The 19375-nt window shown below is 38.2% G+C and overlaps 2 protein-coding genes across 6 annotated transcripts in view; one reads left to right on the top strand and one right to left on the bottom strand.

The window, feature by feature from the left end:
• LOC308500549 (uncharacterized protein) overlaps window positions 1–19375 on the top strand; it is a 158734-nt gene that overhangs the window by 52988 nt on the left and 86371 nt on the right. The gene's annotated exons all lie outside the window — the stretch shown is intronic.
• LOC308500543 (guanylate-binding protein 7-like) overlaps window positions 1–19375 on the bottom strand; it is a 34761-nt gene that overhangs the window by 4116 nt on the left and 11270 nt on the right. For all 5 annotated transcript variants that reach the window (XM_081055596.1, XM_081055595.1, XM_081055598.1 and 2 more), the window contains 8 exons: window positions 17015–17209; window positions 14006–14133; window positions 11844–11953; window positions 11449–11645; window positions 9834–10079; window positions 8615–8895; window positions 1213–1425; window positions 35–137 (listed from right to left, as the gene is read on the bottom strand). In XM_081055596.1, the coding sequence (XP_080911722.1) occupies window positions 35–137; window positions 1213–1425; window positions 8615–8895; window positions 9834–10079; window positions 11449–11645; window positions 11844–11953; window positions 14006–14133; window positions 17015–17209 (1473 nt within the window). The remainder of the gene's footprint in view (window positions 1–34; window positions 138–1212; window positions 1426–8614; window positions 8896–9833; window positions 10080–11448; window positions 11646–11843; window positions 11954–14005; window positions 14134–17014; window positions 17210–19375) is intronic.

The raw sequence follows: 19375 nt of genomic DNA, 5'->3' as shown, positions 1-19375 counted from the left end.
TCCTCCACTCTGTGAGCCAAGCCCTGCCCTGTACCTGCTAGATTCTTCTCTGCAGCAGTGAGGGCTCTGTCTGCCTGCAGGATGGATTCCTCTGTAGCAGTCAGTGACTGCAGGAAGCTCTGGAGAACCTCATTTGCCTGAGGAAACAAGAAGGAGCAAAGACTTGTTAGGCAACAAAGATCAAGTCTATTGCTGTGGAAATTATCGTTCAACAAAACTACAAATCAGACCCGGTAAATTCTTCATTCCTTCTGAGAGATTCACTGTGTGGTTCCTTTTCTTCTATGGCCATAATAAAAAACCACCCCCCTTAGACATGAAAACCCTCTATAGCAGCCTTTTTCCTAGCCCCTCCAGGTTCCTACACTAAAGATGCCACCTGCCTTCGACCCTGAGTTATTGAAAACTAGATTTATGTACAGTTCTAGAAATACCAATCCTCCATTGTTTACAATATCTGCACATTCTTTTTCTTCTGACTGGATGATCCTCTACCCTTTTGTTACTCAGATATCACTTATTGATTCTTTTACTTGAGCTTCTACCTCCATTTCCAGGAAGTTTTACTAAACTTCTTGCAGACATTTAAATGGCTGCCTGGTACACAGAGCTGCCCTACCACTTGTTGGAAATTTTTTCTTAGGCAACTGAATGGATTTCAGTGTATCACATTTCTCAATTGTATAATGTGGATGACAGTAGTAGTTAATCCATATTATTCTAAGAATTAAAATAATAATCCAAGTACAGAACCTAAGATGTTTTCTAGATTAGGAAGTGAGTGCTCTATGTATGTTAGCCACCACCATCATTATCACCTTTGTCAATAAAATGTATTTGTATGATAATCATTACTCTACCATATCTAATGATCTATTTATATGTCTTTTTTGGGTAAGATCATAAGCTTTTTGAGAATGTAGTTTCTTTAATTATATATTCCCTATATGTAGCACGAAACGTGTTACATTGCTTAGTGAAAGGACTACCGACTTCATCTAGATTTCTGATAATGAATCCTACATTTGGGAAGAAATATTTCTAGTTTATTTAAGAGTATCTAATTGTGGATATAAAAGTTAAAAATGTAGAGGTATTGTCATGCTCTGCTTTTTCTCCACAAATAGTGTTGTGGTCTCAGATTTTCAAAAGAATCAACAAAGACCCTCTGACCCTAATCTGATGTTCTTCCTTCCCCTTTGTATTTCTCACCTTAACTCCTTTCCTGGGCACCAGCTTATAGGATTGTTCAACCTTGTGCCTTTCTTTTAAGTAGAGTTTGTATCCTCCAGGCACAAAGAAAGTCCCTCTAGAAATATCATTCCACAAGGGCTCAAGAAGCTGCGTAAGCTGAGCCTCACAATATTTCCTAGATGCTTCTTCATTCTGCAGGAAGAAATCTTCTTTCTTTTCCTGTATGGTTTTCTGTCAGGGAAATGTGGAGAAACCCAAAGAAAAGATTCTGTTAGAAGGGAAGGTCCAACAGTAATCCTCTGAGGAGAAGCAGTCTGCCTTGCAGTCAAGATGGTGAAATATGTAAATGCTATGCTTGCCTCCTCCTACATTACACTTACAACTAATTTACAGAGCCACCATCACTGAAAACCATCTGAAGAAAAGCTGGACAAAAATCTTATAACTAAAGACATAAAGAAGACGCCACGATGGGACTGGTAGGAGAGGCAGAGATGCAGAACGGACAGGTCCCACACCTATAGAGTGGTGATTAACAATTAGGATGAATATCTTGGCTGCTGAGGTTCCATCCTGATGATAGAGGGGTGCAAACCCCATCCTCGGCTCCCCAGAGCAAGGTGCCTGGCAGAGAAGTTCCCACAACATCTCTTTGTGAAAACCAGTAGGTATTGCAGATGAATGAGAGGAGGGCTGCTAGAGTACCAGGTATTCCTCTTGAGGGGTCCGCATAAGGACTCGCTTGCTCAGAAACTTACTTGCTCTAACCTTTCCGGGACAGCAGATTGAAAATCTGCAGGAATATATATACAGGGAGGAGCTGAATTGACTCATTTCAGGGTTAGGGCTGGAAGGGCAGAGGTCAGGGTGGCTCTCTGGAGATGGGAAACAGGGATAGGTGCCATTGGCTCTTTTGATGAGCCCTCCCCTGACTCTGCCAGCAGGCAAAGGTGGGCACCAACTCTGAGATCTCCAATAACCTGGTCAGCATAATTCATACTACCATGATGATTCTCTGATGCATTGCCCCACCAGTTTGTACCTGGACCGATTGTTTCCAGCAGCTTTTCCACACAAGTGGCCTGTCTTGGCTCACACTATGCACTTTCCTAAACTCTCTGAAAGGTCCACAAACCCCACACAAGCAGCAGCTAGTATGGGTGCCCTGTACCTCTTTCTAAACAGCACCAAGTTTGGCACAAGCTGCTACCAGTCTCAACTTGCATTGTAACTCCCATTAGGTGGTCCCAAGCCTGGCATAAGCTGTGGCAAGTGATGGCTTGGAATGTAGCTTCAACAAAGTAGCCACAAGCCCAACACAAGTGGGAGCTGGCCTCAGCTCACATTGTAGTGTCCACCAAAGGGTCCCAAGGTTCATAAGGTTCTAGTGGTAGCTGGCCTTGTTTCACAGCATAGACTCTCCCCAAAACTTCTAAGTGCATCACAAGAAGCAATAAACTGCAGATCATTTTGTAGCTCCCAGTAGGTGGTCCCAAGCTGGGAACAAATGGAAATGACCTTGGCCTGCATCAGAGCCCCTCTTAAGAGGCTCCAGAACCAACAAACCTGGTGGCAGGCTTCAGGCCACACTAGGGCACAAAAAGATACACATGAAGTTTTGACTTAGCAGGCATGAGAGTCCCACTGAGGAGACTCCGAGCCTGTGAAATCAACTCCTGCACAACAGCTAGTCTCCCGTGGTCACAGCCAGCCTTCAGAGCCATTCAGCCTGAGGGTCAATCCCACGCACCGATGTGCCAATAGCAATCAAGGCTCAACTACAACAGGAGGGTACACAGAACCCTCAGAGGGATATCCCTGAAGCACTCAACTCAGGTGACCAGGTAGACTGCACCACTGGGTCCTACAGGACACCTACTACATAAAGGTACTCTGCCAAGACTGAGAGATGTAGCAAACCTATTTCATATATAGAAACAAGCAAACAAAACTCCAGAAAAAGAACTCAACGAAATGGAGAAAAGCAATCTACCAGATGCAGAGTTCAAAACACGGGTTATAAAAATGCTTAATGAAATTAAGGGAACAATAGATGAACTCAGTGAGAACCTACACAAAAAGAGGAAACATAAAACAGGAGATAGAAAATATAAAATAGTACCAGAGAAAAATGAAGAATACAATAACTAAAATGAAGGATTCATTAGAGGGAATTAATAGCAGATTAGATGAAGCAGAGGATCATATCAGTGATCTGGAAGACAAGGTAGCAGAAAACACCCAACTGGAACAGCTAAAAGAAAAAAGAACATTAAAAAAGAGGATCGTTTAAGAGATCTCTGGGAAAACATCAAGTATAACCACATTCACATCATAGGGTTACCTGAAGGAGGAGACAGAAAACAAGGGATTGAGAATTTATTTGAAGAAATAATGACTGAAAACTCCCTAACCTGGCAAAGGAAATAGACATACAAACCCAGGAAGTGCCGAGAGTCTCAAATAAGATGAATCCAAAGAGGCACAAGACACACAGTAATTAAAAGCCAAAGGTAAGCTCTTCCTCTGCGTGGCCTATGGAGGTGGCAGTCTCCTCCTACTCGGTATCATGGCTGTCCTCAGACTGCTCATGAAGCCCAAGATCGTCAAAAAGAGGACCAAGAAGTTCATCCCACACCAATCAGACTGATATCTCAAAATTAAGCGTAACTGGCGGAAACCCAGACGCACTGACAATAGGGTGCATAGAAGATTCTAGGATCAGATCTTGATGCCCAACATTGGTTATGGAAGTAACAAGAAAAAAAAGCACTAGTCAGTGGCTTTCAGAAGTGTAACAAATCTTACTGTGCTGAGATTGCTCACAGTGTCTCCTCAAAGAACTGCGAAGCCTTTGTGGATAGAGAAGCACAGCGGGCCATCAGAGTCACCAATCCCAATGCCAGGCTACACAGTGAAGAATACAAATAGACAGCTTGTGTGCAAATTGTATTATAATATTGTATTATAATAAAACCATTAAATTCTGCCATCTGGAAATAATAATAATAATAATAATAATAATAATTAATAAATAAATAAATAAATAAATAAATAAAAGCCCAAAGTAAGAGGCAAAGGCACAATCTTAAAATAGCCAAAGGAAAGCAGTTAGTTACCTACAAGAATGCTCCCCTAAGACTGTCAAACCAAAAATTTATGAGATGTACAAAAAACAAAGAGAAGAATTCAAACACAACAGTGGAGAAAGTTATCAACATACAAGGGAAGAGAGCAAGAGAATAAAAATGGAACAAAGAAGAACTACAAAAGCAATCAGAAAATAATTAATAAAATGGCAATATCTAAATGCGTATCAATAATTACTTTAAATGTAGATAGGCTAAATGATCCAATGAAAAGGCATAAGGTCCTTGAATGGCTAAGACCCTTACAAATGTTGCTTATAAGAGACTCACTTCAGATTGAAAGACACACAGACTGAAAGTAAAGAGATGGAAAGAGATATTTCATGCAAATGGAGATAAAAAAAGGCTAGGGTAGAAATAATTATTTCAGACAAAATGGTCTTTAAAACAAGGCCTATAACGAGAGATAAAAAAGGATTTCATAAACAAAAAGGAATAAATCCAACAAGAGAATTAACTTTCGTAAACAGTTACACAACCAATATAGGAACAACTAAACACTAATGAACATAATGGGTGAGATCGACAGTAATATTGTCATAGTAAGGGAATTTAACATCCCATTATATCAATGCATAAAACATCCAGACTGAAAATGAAGAAACAAACAGTGGCTTTAATTAATACTTTAGAGCAGGTGAACTTAATTGATATTTTTAGAACATTTCTCCTAAGAGCAGTAGAATGTATACTCTTCAAGTGCACATGGAACATTTTCCACGATTGTAGGCCACCAAACATTGTAGACCACATTGTAGGCCACCAAACAAGTCTCAATAAATTTAAGAAGATTGAATTCATACCAAGCATCTTGTCTGATCATGATGGTGTGAATCCAGAAATGAATTATAAGAAGAAAACTGAAAAAACACACAAACATGTTGAGACTAAATTACATACTACTAAACAATGAATGAGCTAGCAATGAGATCAAGGAAGAAAGATACTTCGAGATAAGTGAAAATGAAAATACAGTGACCCAAAGTTTATGGGTACAGCAAAAGAGTTCTAAGAGGGAAGTTTGTGTCAATACTGTCCACCTCAAGAAACAGAAAAATCTAAAATAAGCTATCTAACTGTACACTGAAAAGAATCATAAATATCTAAAAAAGCACAACGTGAGTAAAAGGAAGGAAATAATAAAGGTCAGGATGGAAATACATAAAATAGAAATACAAAATAGAATAGAAAAATAAAATAGATAAATAAATAAAATAAATACATAAAATAGAAATACAAAATAGAATAGAAAAATAAAATAGAAATACAAAAACAACACTGTAGAAGATATCAATGAAACCAAGAGCTGGTTCTTTGAACAGATACAGACTTGATAAACTTTTAACCGGACACAACAAGAAAACGAAGAGAGAGCACCCAATAAAATACAATCAGAAATGAAAAAAGGAAGTGACACCTGACACAGAACAGAGAGCCCGGAAATAAACCCACACCTATAAGATCAATTAATCTAGAACAGAGGAGGCAAGAATATTCAATGGGATAAAGACAGTCTCTTCAATAAATGATGTTGGGAAAACTGGACAGATATATGCAAACAATGAAGCTAGTCATTCTCTTATACCACATGCAAGAATAAACTGAAAATGGATTAAAAACAAATGGAAGACCCAAAACCATAAAACTCCTAGAAAAAATATAGGCAATAAAATTTTTGACATTGCTGTTAGTAATACTTTTTGGATATGTCTCCTAGAACACGGGAAACGAAAGAAAAAATAAGGAAATGGGGCTACATCACACTAAAATGTTTTTGCACAGTGAAGGAAACCATCAACAAATGAAAGGAAACCAACTAAATAGGAGAAGATATTCGCCAATGATAGATCTTATACGGTATTAATATCCAAAATATATAAGGCTCTACAACTTAACACTCATACACAAACACACACATACGAGAGAGAGAGAGAGAGAGAGAGAGAGAGAGAGAGAGAGAGAGAGAATCCAATTTAAAAATGGGAGGAGGACCTGAATAGACATTTCTCCCAAGAAGACAGATAGCCAATAGACATATAAAAAGATGCTCCACCTCACTAATCATCAGAGAAATGAAAATAAAAACCACGATAAGATAGCACCTCAAATCTGTCAGAACAGCTATCATCAATAAACCAACAGACAACAAGTGTTGTCGAGGATATGGAGAAAAGGGAACTCTCACCCACTGTTGTTGGGATTTTAAATTGGTGCAGCCACTATGGAAAACACTATGGAGGTTCCACAAAAAACTGAAAATAGAACTACTGAAAATAGATCTAACAAAAAATAGAAGTACCTAGCAATTCCACTGTTGGGTACTTACTTAAAGAAATCCAAAACACTAATTTGAAAAGACATATTCAGTCCTACATTTTTACAGCATTATATACAATAGCCAGATACGGATGCAATTTAAGTGTCCATCGATAGACGATTGGTAAAGAAATGGTAAATAAGTACAAAATGAAATCTTGCCATTTTTGACAACATGGGTGGACTTAGAGGGTATTATGCTAAATAAGTCAGAGAGAGACAAATACCATATGATTTCACTTATATTTGGAATTTAAAAAAACAAAATACATGTAAAAAGAAAGGGAAACAAACTCACAGATATATAGAACAAATTGATGTTTCCCAGACAGGAGGGGTTTGGTGAGATGGGTCAAAAAGGTGAAGGGATAAAGTAGTACAAACTGCCAGTTGTAAAAACAGGCGTGGATATAAAAAGGACAGCATAGGGAATATAGTCAATAATATTATAATAATTTTGTGTGGTGTCAGATCGGTACTAGACTTATCAGGGTGATCTCTTTTAAAGTTATATAAATGTCTCATTACTCTGTTGTACACCTGAGACTAATCTAATATTGTATGTCAACTGTAACTGAAAAAAAAAAAAGGAAGCGGTCTGATGGCATCGGGATGAATGGGAAATTGGAACATTCATGCGTCATGAGGGCAGTCCCTTATTTGCTTTCTCTCAGGATCAACATCTGTGAGATGATGGGGCTGGGAGACACGAACTCCATGGTGCCTTCTTTTTTTTTTTCAATTGAAATACAATTGGCACATAACATTATAGTTTCAGGCGTCCAACATAATGAATCAATATTTGTATACATTGTGAAGTGATCACCACAATAAGTTGAGTCGACATCTCTTATGTGGTTACAATTATTTTTTTCTTTTGATGAAAAGTTGCAAGATTTACTCTTAGCAACTTTCAAATATGCATCCAGTATTACGCATGGTTCCTTTATCAGTAATAAGATTAACAGTGTTCCATCCATCAACAATGAGCAATGGAAAGTTCAATATGACTGGAAGTAGACTTTCCTCTGAAAACCTGGGGTGTTATGAAGCTAAACATGAATATATAGCAAATCAATTGCCCACTCATGTTAATTGCTTAACATGAGTTAAGCTGGTCTCTGGATAGTTTTAAACCTGTCATGAATTCTTTCAATGAGGGTTCGATTGTGCAAAAACATAGGAATACATTTTATTTGTTGTGCTTCTCCATTTTGATGCCGGTGGATTTCTTCTACATGAACTGAGAGACTTCTGTATCCTGTAGGATATTCAAAGACAGACTGAAAGACAAACTTTCAGTGAAGGAACCTATGCTAAGTAGAATTGTGATGTCTTCCAAGAGTTCTCTTCTCTGGTGTCCATTCTCTCATTAAGCATAGAGCTTGTGAATCTGATGAATATTAATCCTATGATTAGATTATGTTCTGCAGCACAGGTTGACTTTAAGATGGAAATTACTTGGGTGGGCATTACCTAACTACCTGAGCCCTTTCAAAGCAGTTTTCTCCAGTTGTTGGCAGAGAAAGTAGTTAGAGAGATTAGAAACAATACAAGGATATGATGTACCATCGCTAGATAAAGACAGAGAGGAGTTTCCCAGAACCTACATTTGATAACATAAGCCCCTTTGAACCTTGTTTTCAGTTGTGGTACACTGAGCAAGGTATGCCTATTTTATGCTGGAATCTGCCCTGAAGAAATCTGAGCTAATAAATGTGTGTTGTTTTAAGTAACTAATCACTTGGTCATTTGTTTTGCACTAATTGAAAATAAAGAACCAAGCTTTTAGAAAAAGGAACAACTATAGCCTATAGAGCCTTGTCACCCACAAGAATCTAAATTCCTACAATGAGAAACACATGAACTATGGGATTAAAAGGAGGTAGCCTTGGCATCACTCTAAAAGGACAAGATATAAAAGGACAGGAAGGCTATATGCTACAACATATTACCACAAGCTTCTTCAGGAACTCCTGGTTTTCATCCTTGAAGGAGTTCTCCATGAAGCTTTCAATGGCTTCCCTCTCACAGGCTGCGTGCAGGTCCAGCAGCTCCTGGAGCGTGTCTGTGGGGAAGCTCACTCGCTGGGCCATCTGCTCACTGTAGTGGTCGGCTGCCTTCTGCACAGCCGCTGAGTTCTCAAGGTGGGCCAGAGTCATCACCGCATTTTCCAAACAAGGTACTGCTCCACTATTGATGGCATCCACATAGGTCACCACCAGAGTCCCCAGCTCTGGATGACACATGATATTTAGGGAATGGACAGGAAGTTCTCATTCATTGTTTTAGAGATTTAGAGGTTAGCATTCTAAAAATCACAACAATTTTACTGAAGTGAAGTTTTACCTTTTCTCTTTCTACTTTTCCTCCTAATCTTTTTTTTGGGCCTCAATGGTCTCCTTCTCCTTGCTCTTCTATGAATCCACCTCCTTATAATACCATGTCTCCTATTCACTGTCTCTTTTATTGTTCATGAATTCATCCATTACAACATTAAATTAATAACCTCAACCAATATGTGAAAAATTTCCTAGAATAATTTTCCCATTGAAATAAAATATAAAAGTTTGTTTTACACATAATTAAAGTACTTAATTTGTTCCAAATGAAAATACATTTGTTCACTGTTCCAAATGAAAATACAGGGGCTCTTGTAAGAAAAAAGATCAAGAATCTTGGGATCGTGACATAAATATTAAACCAAGCCTGGGCCCATCTCAGCACACGGCACTTTGTGTCCACCCAGGTTGCATATCCATGAATCCAGCTTTGTACATAGGATTATATACAAATTTGTTTCTCAAACTCTAAATGAGCTCTCAGACGCTATTTATTTTCTATCTGGTGTAAATTCACAAAATATCTTGTGTATCCTCACCAAGAAACACTTATTCCACTGAACGTCTCATCCATATGAAGATTTGTATCCTTAACAGCAGCTCATGCTTATGTTGTACGTATATTAGTTTTATGACATAGAGTAAGTTTCAATAATCCCTCATATAGTTAAACTTTCATGAAAAAACATGCGTGTCTGTGTGTGGTATGAACATCTGTTTTTCCACATCACATAAAGAAGAGAACAAAATTACTGACAAACCCAGAGAGCAGTCACAGCTTCATCACACACACTGAACCACAGAGAGACATGCTGTAGCAAAGGAGACTTACGAGATCCATTGACAATGATCCCTTGTCTTAGGGTCTTAGCTTCGGCATTTTTGAAGACATATGAACAGAAATTTTTGGATTGCTCCTGGAAAGTCGTTTCCAGTTGGTTTTCTGATGCTTCATGAAGAAGGCGTAATAGTTTTTTGTCATTTGAAGGCCAGTCAAAGACAAAGCACTTCCTTTTGGGGAAGAATTTCCTGATACATTCTCTGGTCCTGTTGTTGTTTTGGATTTGGGATCCCTCATCTACGGAAGTGAAAAAGAGCAATCACCGATTTGACTATCTTCAAGCAAGTTGGTTGAAGACCTTCACTTCCAGAGATGTTTGTGTAACTGTAACTCTGGTGTCTGTAAATCTTTTATTTAATTATGCAAATCTAATCTACTCAAGACTTGGAAAATCCTCCCAACCCCCTTTTTTTTCCCTTTGGATAGAGCCAAGAATGAAGAAAGTACTTCTGGGGAAGAAGGAAGGCACGCATTCCAAGTGATGAAACGTCTGATTGTTCTCTAGTCTTTGTATGGTATGCACTGGATCGACTATTTATTAGATATTTATTGAAAGATAGATAAATCAAAACAATTTTCAGGAATACCTTTTCAACAATACAGTCCCTCTGTCAGAAATGAAATATGGGCTCTAAAGTAAGGGTAGGAATAAAAATAACTATAATATTTCAGAGAAATCCCCATGTGTATGACCAATGATATTCAGGACAGTAAAAAAAAGCATTATAACACCAGAACCCAATGTAAAAATAGAATACTTATAAATATATTCAGAGATTCCTTTAGCAGACACCACCAAATAGTAAGGTCACATAATTGTAAATTGCAGACCTCACCAGTTTTCTGTAGCAGGTTATATTGGACTTTACAATGTCACACAATGGCATTCTGTCATGTATCAGCTGTTCAATAAATATTTTTGAAAAAATGATTAAATGACCAAATAAACAAAATGAATATTGCTTCTGGGTGCCACTTTTATGCTCTCTGCTACATGCTAATCTAGAAAGGAATTTATTACATTAACACGACAACATATTATATAAGATTACAGTTTGAAGAGAGTGTTGTCAATGAGAAACAGAAAATGAAGGATTTCATAGTGTCACTGGAGAGATATGCCAATGTATTTTTTTTGGACTCATCTAGTGTATAAATATCCTTTATGTGAAGGCTGTAGCTCTGTGCAGGTTAATCAAATAGACTGCATGAAATATATTTCAAAAAAATTTGATCTTTTGATATCTTTGTGATTCTCTAAATAGAAGTTGAGGAATTCTGAGATTGATAAGTAACAGAAGTATTTGTGCCTGAGGAAGTTTTAGCATTAGCTGTAATCTTCAAACTTTTTTTATGGTGTCAATTTTTCCAAAATCATTTGGCCCTATATTAGATTCTAAATCTCTTCAGTGAGGTTCAACTGTAGTCACTGGAGTTATTCCAGTAATAATGACTAAAACCATATCCACCGGTTACACACCAATCACCACTAGCATGGGCTTCAATCCAATCTCAAACGAAGATTAATGTCAAGTGCTGAGTGACAGGGCTCAGTTGGTCAATCTCACCTACTGAAACTTCCACCACCCAGGCCGTGCTCTGATACCTGGAATCAGCTTCAAGGCATTCTCCAGGTACTCATTTTCAGTGATGGGCTGTCCGTCTAACTCCAGATCCAGCATGAAATCCCGTACAGCCCAAATAAAGTCTGGAAAGAAACTGACAAACTCAGCTGAGTCATTTACACCTCCAGAGCTGGGAGAGGATTTTGTCCTGATTAGGTTGGTTAGTTCAGTCACGTAGCTGGGATCTTAGCTAAGGAATGAGAATAAACATCAACATTTCCAGATCTTACCCAGAAACAAGATTTATAAATGTTCCTGTTAGCCCTGTGTCCCATTCTCTTCAACCATGAGAACTGAGTCATGGAAAAGAAGAAACAGTCTCAGTTACATTTCCGTAACTCAATGACCGAGGGTGGTTTAGTTTCTGGAAGGATACTGCAGCTGCTGGAGGGCCTGATGGTTGATGGTCCCCATGCTGTTGTAGACAAACATGCTGCTCAGAAGCACGGCCAGTGCGAAGATCCACGAGTCATTGTTAGAATCACCCTAAAAAAGAAATGCTTTATAGCAGGCATCTATTTTAAGCATTATTTAGGCATCTACTCTTTTCACTCATTCAGTTGTTCATTCACTATGTCAGCTGTACTATAACTGAATGGTAAGGCGAATAACATAAATTGTGAAGACAACATTAAATTCAAACCTCACTTTTAGTTCCAACGTTGACCCCACTGAGGGCCTGAGTTTCTTTAGCTATTAACAGAAGTGAATGACACTGTAAATATGTGTCAAATAATTAATACAGTGACTAGAACACTGAGGTATGTTATCATATGGGGCAATGATTCTTTTGTAAATTTTCCTCATCATGGGCTTATTGGGGACAGAAATGGTATTCAGTTAAATTTATCAAATACTCATTGTGCAGCTACGAAATGCCAGACTGCATTTGCTTGTGTGGATATAAAGTTTCATATGATAATGCTTGTTCTTCAGAGATGAATTTCCTGAGGGGCACATATACGTGGCAACGTGCAAATGCATCCAAGATTATCAACTCCGCCAGGAGTGGAACCACATATTATAATGTAAAAGACACGGGAGGGATTCAAACACCAGAAATGTACTCTGTGAATTCAGAGCAAGCAGTGATTATGTCTGAATGAGATACAATCCCATACGGTTGAAAATAGCTGCGTTTTAATAGACTGACAGAATGTGAAATTGTGGACATAAAGCGACCAGGCAGGTGGAAGGACCAACAGTCCAAGCAGAATTGCCAGAGCGTGCTGTCATACAAAGGTATTATTATACGCACTATATGTACATATATCACTGGGGTATCTGCAGCACTTAACAAAAAGCCCTAGAACTTAGCTGCCCAATAAATATTTATTAGGTTGCATCTTTTCCCCAGTGTTAAAAATAAGATCTATCCTTAATACCTTTGTATGACAAGTGTTCAAAATAAGACGTATCCCTATATGTACTATATAGGTTATTTTATTTGACTGAAGTAGTGGTAATATGTGTGGTGGGAGTAGATGATAAGGCTGAAAATTAGATTCAGGTCAAGTCATGTGACTTTGTAACCTTGTTTGATACTGTTCAAATACACTCTAAGTTGTAAGGGCATCAAATATTTCTGATGCTATTAGTTTACTTTTGGTATGTTTTAGTTCCTTGAACAATGCAGTTAGATAAAAAGCAGAAGGTTTATACAAATTAAAATTTATTAGGAATCAGTAGACCATCTTGGGTTTACATCAAGGTGACTATTGAGTACATTAAACCAAAAATTTTAAAATTCAGATTATCTAAATTCATGTCCCTACTCTTTTTACAGTACTGAAAGTCAAAGACCCATTGTTGCTACTTTCACTTTAGACTCAGGCTAATATAAATAAGGAGAAAAGATTGCAGCTAACATTAAAATGGAGAAAATACTAAAATTACCCCCATTTACAATGATTTGGTGCGCTTAGCTCATGTTGTATAGAAGTCGGTCAGGAATTCATCCTCAAAGCACAGAAATGGACTAAACCTTAATGAATGTTCTTGGAGAAACTAAAGTTTTTGTGGAGATTATTTAAGTAGATTATTTCACTGAAACCCTATTTTCATGGGTCTTACTTCCAAGCCTATAAACTTCACACACCTTTTACTAGTAAAGTTTACTGATCCCATGGTTATAGCTTCCCTAGGATGTTTTCCCTAACCTGAACGATTAGATTATGTTCTCACTTTTTGTATCTATAATGATAACACTGCATATTTCTTATATCCCTAACTATGCTCTGGGTCTTTCCCTTATTCACCGGGATATCTACAGCACTTAACAAAAAGCCTTAGAATTTAGCTGCCCAATAAATATTTATGAACTTGCATGTTCCACCCCAGTGTTAAAAATAAGATCTATTCCTAATAAACAAAATATTGAGTTTACCAAGAAAGTAAATTCAAAGGAACAGAATTTAACCTCATTAGTAATAACTAGTTGGATTTGTAGTTTACAGAAAACTGTCATAAATGTTGAACTGAGGTTATAAATTAAAATGTAAGTGGAGCATCAAGAGCAAAGAAGATTCTCTACCTTACCTTTTCCACATCGCCCAGGCCCTCAGTGTCCAGAAGGACCAGGGTGTGATTTGGTTTGGAGGGGTGGGGTACACACAACATCCAGATGCCTTTGGTTTCAGACTGCACCGTGGATCCCAGAGGGAAACCTGCAAAGGAAGAGGAGAAAGCAATATACCGTAAGAGCAGATAGTGCAGACTGCAGGTGGGTTATGTTGGTTAAACTTATTGGAATGTGAGTGCCTGGCTGGGAGGAAGGTTGCTTCCATTTAGACAAAGACAGTCAATCCAACCTTTCCACATATCATGGACTTTCTAAAGAAACACTTTGCGTCCCCTATTCTCCTCATACCATCAATGACCCAAGTTATGTCACATTACAGAGTTAATACAAACTCTATTAACCTCTGTGTTTTTATGCAACACTGAAGAGCTCCCTTGTCCCCCAGGTTCTGAAGGAGTTCAACCAGAGGGAGGCAATGGCAGGACAATGAAAATCAGGCATGTGTTCCTGTAGCTTGCCATCTGGTGAGCCACACTGTCCCGGTACCTCTGTTCCTCCACCTTGGGTCACAGCTCCTGTCATGTAGCTCCCTCCAACATCTCTGGTCTTTGCCACATGATGGTATTCACTCTTTGCTAGCCTGTTCAGGCTATAGGAGTTACAATGGGTACCTAGCCATGCTATTGCCACTCTCTAGGTGCTTGACCATCTCTGACTAGTTTCCCTTGCCCTTCATATGCCCTTGTAAATAGACCTTCCATGAAACACTCCTTAGTTACCTGTTGAATGGGTCACATGTGTCCTGCCAGGACCTGGACTGGCCCATCAGCTTTTTGTTGGATTTCCCCCTCCCCTATTTCACTGTATTTTCCTCATTTCTTTTATCTTCTTCTTCTTCAAGGAAATAATGAGCTCTTCATTCTTTGCCTCAAGTGGGGATTAATGGAAGAGAAAAGACCTGTGAGACTTACTTGCCCATCTTTCTAGAAGCTTAAATTAAACACACAGGGGGTAGCGGATATGAGGTATATGCCTAAGAACATGAGGGTGACATATCTTGTCCCGCAGTCCACGATTTTGATTATCTGCCATATGCCAATACTTGTTAACGGAGAATAGAAATGGACACAATGAAATACGTAAGGGAAGTTGGTCAGCATGGCTCAGGCCATTCAATTTCCACATACAGTGTAATCTCCACAGAGAGGGTATAAAGCCTGAGATGGTCTGCATTCTTCTAATTGTGATAGCATTTGATTGCATGCTGATTAATACAGAGGAATCTGAGCTTCCAATTCCCCAGTGAAATAAGATAGGTATAATTGGAGGCCATTACACTAGGTTATGAGAGGTAAGAAACACACAAAGCAGGTCATTAACAAGGACGAAGACTAGTGACATGGTCATGCTCTTAGATCCTGACAAAGTGCAAATCTGTTTTTGTTCTTTCTGTGATATGAGTGGGGTGGTGGAATCATAATTCAAGTGTTTTAAAACATTTTGATGTTAGGGACTTCCTCAGCAATGCAAATACCTCATTATTACCAGTTGTTCTCTAAATAGATTGAAAATGATGTGTTGAAACTCCTTGACTGATTTCTCTCTCTTAGGGTTCTCAAATCTTTAATCCCTCACAAAATGGCTATTAATGAATTTAGGCTAAGCAAAAAAAATTGCCCTCTCTTGATTGATGGTCAAGAAATGTCTCTGCAAGACATAATGTTAGAAGTCAATCGGAGATTGGGAAGAAAAAAGGGGAAAGGGAGATAAAAGGGAAAAGGAGAGAGGGAAAGGAGAGACAGCAAGATGGAGACAGAGTGAGAAAGATAATGAGAGGTATTTCTAGGGATCTTTAGAGTTCAGTGGACTGAGGTTTAATCTTTAATGGTGTTGACCTGCTGAGCCACTAGGAAGACATTTGAAAAAACTGGTATGTGGTCTTCATGGACAGAAATGCCTAACAGGACACAGGCAGATTGTTCTAAAAATCAGTAGGATCCAAGAGAGACAACCTAATAGAAACAAAACAAAAATTTCCTGAAATAAGAAATGAGACAGCACATAAATATGTGAAAATGTGCTCAAATTCATTTGTACTGAGCCAAATAACATGCAACTCCACAGTTAACCAGATCAGCAAAAGTTAAAAAGTCTTGCACTAAATTTTTATTAAGATGTGGAGAATTCTTACTTACTGCCAATATGCACATAAATTGCACATAAAGTTTGATATTACCTAGAATGTCTAAAGACGTATATACCCTGTGATGCATCAATTCCATTTCTGGGTATCTCCCACAAGGGAAGTTTGTGTAGTCATACATGTCATCCAAGATGTAAATAAAACAATATTTATGACAACATCATTCATAAAAGATAAAAGCTAGAAACGATACCAATGTTCATCAACAACAAATGGATAAATAAATTGTGGTATTCTCTGACTATAGCACATGAAAAAGTAGTGAAAACAAATAAATTATCAACTTAAATGATGAACTAGATGTTTAATGCAGTCTTCTGTGTGTTATATTCACATATAGTTAACATAGAGAGAGAGAGAATGGGCACAATTTTTCAAAGTTTTGCTATTAATTGAATAAAAAATAATTGTATGGTAGCCCTATGGAGATATAGGTTATGTGGGATGCTGCTGTCTGTTCTTCCTTCTATATATTTTGAAAACAGGGCATATTGAACAATATTTGGGTGTCACTTGAAATGACTCCGTACTTTAGGGCAAAAGTCATGTAGGGAAAGGAAAGGAATGATTTCTGGAGAGCTCCTGAGCAGATGACTAATGGGAAGGGTCTTTGGATGAAGAGAAGTAACTCTTTATCATTGGACATCTGAATGAGATGTTGTGGACAGATGGTGTTGAAGTTATCAACAGGGCAATATGAATTAAAAGTTTTCTTCAGTGGGAAGAGTTAGGCTAATTCTTAAGATGACCCTGAATGAGGTGAGGTCAGCCTGTGTTATCACTGCTTCCAAGCAAATGGTCCATACCCCAGGACAATACTCACCATAGTTCTGTCCTGCCAGCCGGTTCATTAGGTAGGATTTTCCTGTTCGACACAGCCCTGCAATGGCCACCACCACTACAGGCTGAGAGATCTTGTTAAGAATCTCCAGTGCTTTTCTATTTACTGTCAGCTGAGTTTTCTGGTTTTCCACCAGACAGATGGGGGCTTTCATCATAGATCCACAGGCCATGTTATCTGTAATCCAGAGGAACAACTCAATAATACACAAGGTCTCAAATTCATAGCTAATGTTCACACAAATCACGTGCATGTCGGCTTTCTGTGTGTAGAACTTATAAATAGGTTTCCTATGTTTTACGTGTTTCTAACGATAAGTATTTAGCCAAGTGTGTCAAGGCCTCATACAGATACCTTATGTACATGATCGTGTTGATCCTTAAATGAACCTAAAACAAACCTGCCATGTGATGCATAAAATGAATAAGATATGGAAAACGAAGAACTGAAGATGGAGTCTAGAGAACACCTACATCATTGGGGGAAGTAGAGGCAGAGTGGGACATGCAGAAGGTGAGGAGTGACCAGAGAAGATATCTGGAGTTCCAGATGATTTGGTCTTTCATTAATTGCACAAATATTTACTGCATGCCTACCATGTTATAATGTTGAGCGGGGAAAACAAAGGAGTACACATACACAAGTTTTAAAGGTTTTAGTATATATGTATTTACTATTGATCAAAATCACTTGGCTACATATACAAAGAAAGTTAATAGGGAGCATCGAAAGCAGTAATAAATTCTATAGGATAGCAACTATTACAGGAGATGCCAAAAGCTCATCAAACCACGGGGAAACAACACTGGAGAGGTTGGGAAATAGCCAGACCTCACCAGGTCCATGGCTGGAAGTCAGGGCATCTCTTGATATTATAAGCTGCATACAAGTTCCCAATGCCAATGTCAGCATGATGACGAATGACAAATACACTGCCAATTGAGGTCTGTCTTATATATCTCTTCAGAAGTACTTTTGAGCCAAGTTTTGTTCCTGCCTCGCCCCCAGACAATTGTCAGTTCTGGGAGGTTTCAGCAGTTCCTGTGATAAAAATATTGCTTATCCAGCGGAATGGCCAGTTCATTTAAACAAACAATACCTACTGTTCTTGCCAGGGACCATTGGCCCAAAGTCTTCCAAAGCCTGGCAACATGCCTATCACGTCTCTCTGATACAGCTTAGATATTTCTTCACCTCATCTGCTGATGCGGGTGAAGCAAACAGAAAGCATCATCCAATATCTCTCCTGCCAGGAATGAGATGAGGGAGCATTTTCTTAACCCTAAGCTAACCATCTCCTCACATGAGAGAGAAACAACAGCATCTCATGTGAAGGAACAAAAAGCAAACAGACAAACCTAACCATAACCTCATGAGGGAGAAACATAACCATCACCTCATGAAGGAACTACCGTTACCTCACGTGGGAGAAAGAGACAATATGAAACAATGAAGCTATATCAGCCCTAGAGGCTATATCAGCCAATGAAGGAGAATTTTCCTAACATCTTCCCCACACTTGTGCTGGGCGCTGTTCTAGGTCCTCAGAATCAAGTGGTGAACAAAACGAATAGAAATTCCTGCCTTATGGACCTCTATTCTAGTGGGAACAGACAGATAATAAACAAAACAAGCTAAATATATATATATGTATATATAAAACACATATTACATATATAGCTTTATATATAATTATATATAAATTATATATATATATTATATATATATATAATATATATATAAATATATATATATATAAATATATATATATTTATATATAATTATATATAAAGCTATATATATATATATATATATATATATATATATATATATATATATAATGTGATGATAGTAAGTACTCAGAAGAAAATAATTTATGTAGAGGGTAGTCAGGGAAGACCTCTCTGAGAAAGAGAAATGAATGTGATCTGTGACCTTGAAGAGGAAGGTTTAAAGAAGTGTGGGAGCAGGAATGGACTGGAGGAGGAGACGCTTTGAGAGGAAGAAGAAGAGATAAAGAATGCCATTTGCTCTCAAAGCACAACAGGACAGATCTTTATAACCTAGATAAAGTTATGGCTTCAGGAATCCATTTATTTCACTGGAATAAAAGAAAATTCTTTATTTATAGGCTGACAGGGAAGAGGGGCATAAGCCAGTGTTTTAGGATCTGTCCAGATCCTCTTGAGTCCCACAGCAGGGCGGAGCTCTACTTTAATATTTTCATCACACTGATTGGATGTTTCATAAAATCGAGACACAGAGAACCGTTGAAGAGCTTTGACTGTCCCTTTATGTTCTCAAAGACAGTGCTAAGCAACAATCATGTGTTCCCATACTAGC

Source organism: Rhinolophus hipposideros (genome assembly GCF_964194185.1).
Source record: "Rhinolophus hipposideros genome assembly, chromosome: 8".
NCBI classification, from domain to species: domain Eukaryota; kingdom Metazoa; phylum Chordata; class Mammalia; order Chiroptera; family Rhinolophidae; genus Rhinolophus; species Rhinolophus hipposideros.
Note: the sequence above shows the minus strand (reverse complement) of the source record. Positions and strands in the feature narration are given on the sequence as shown.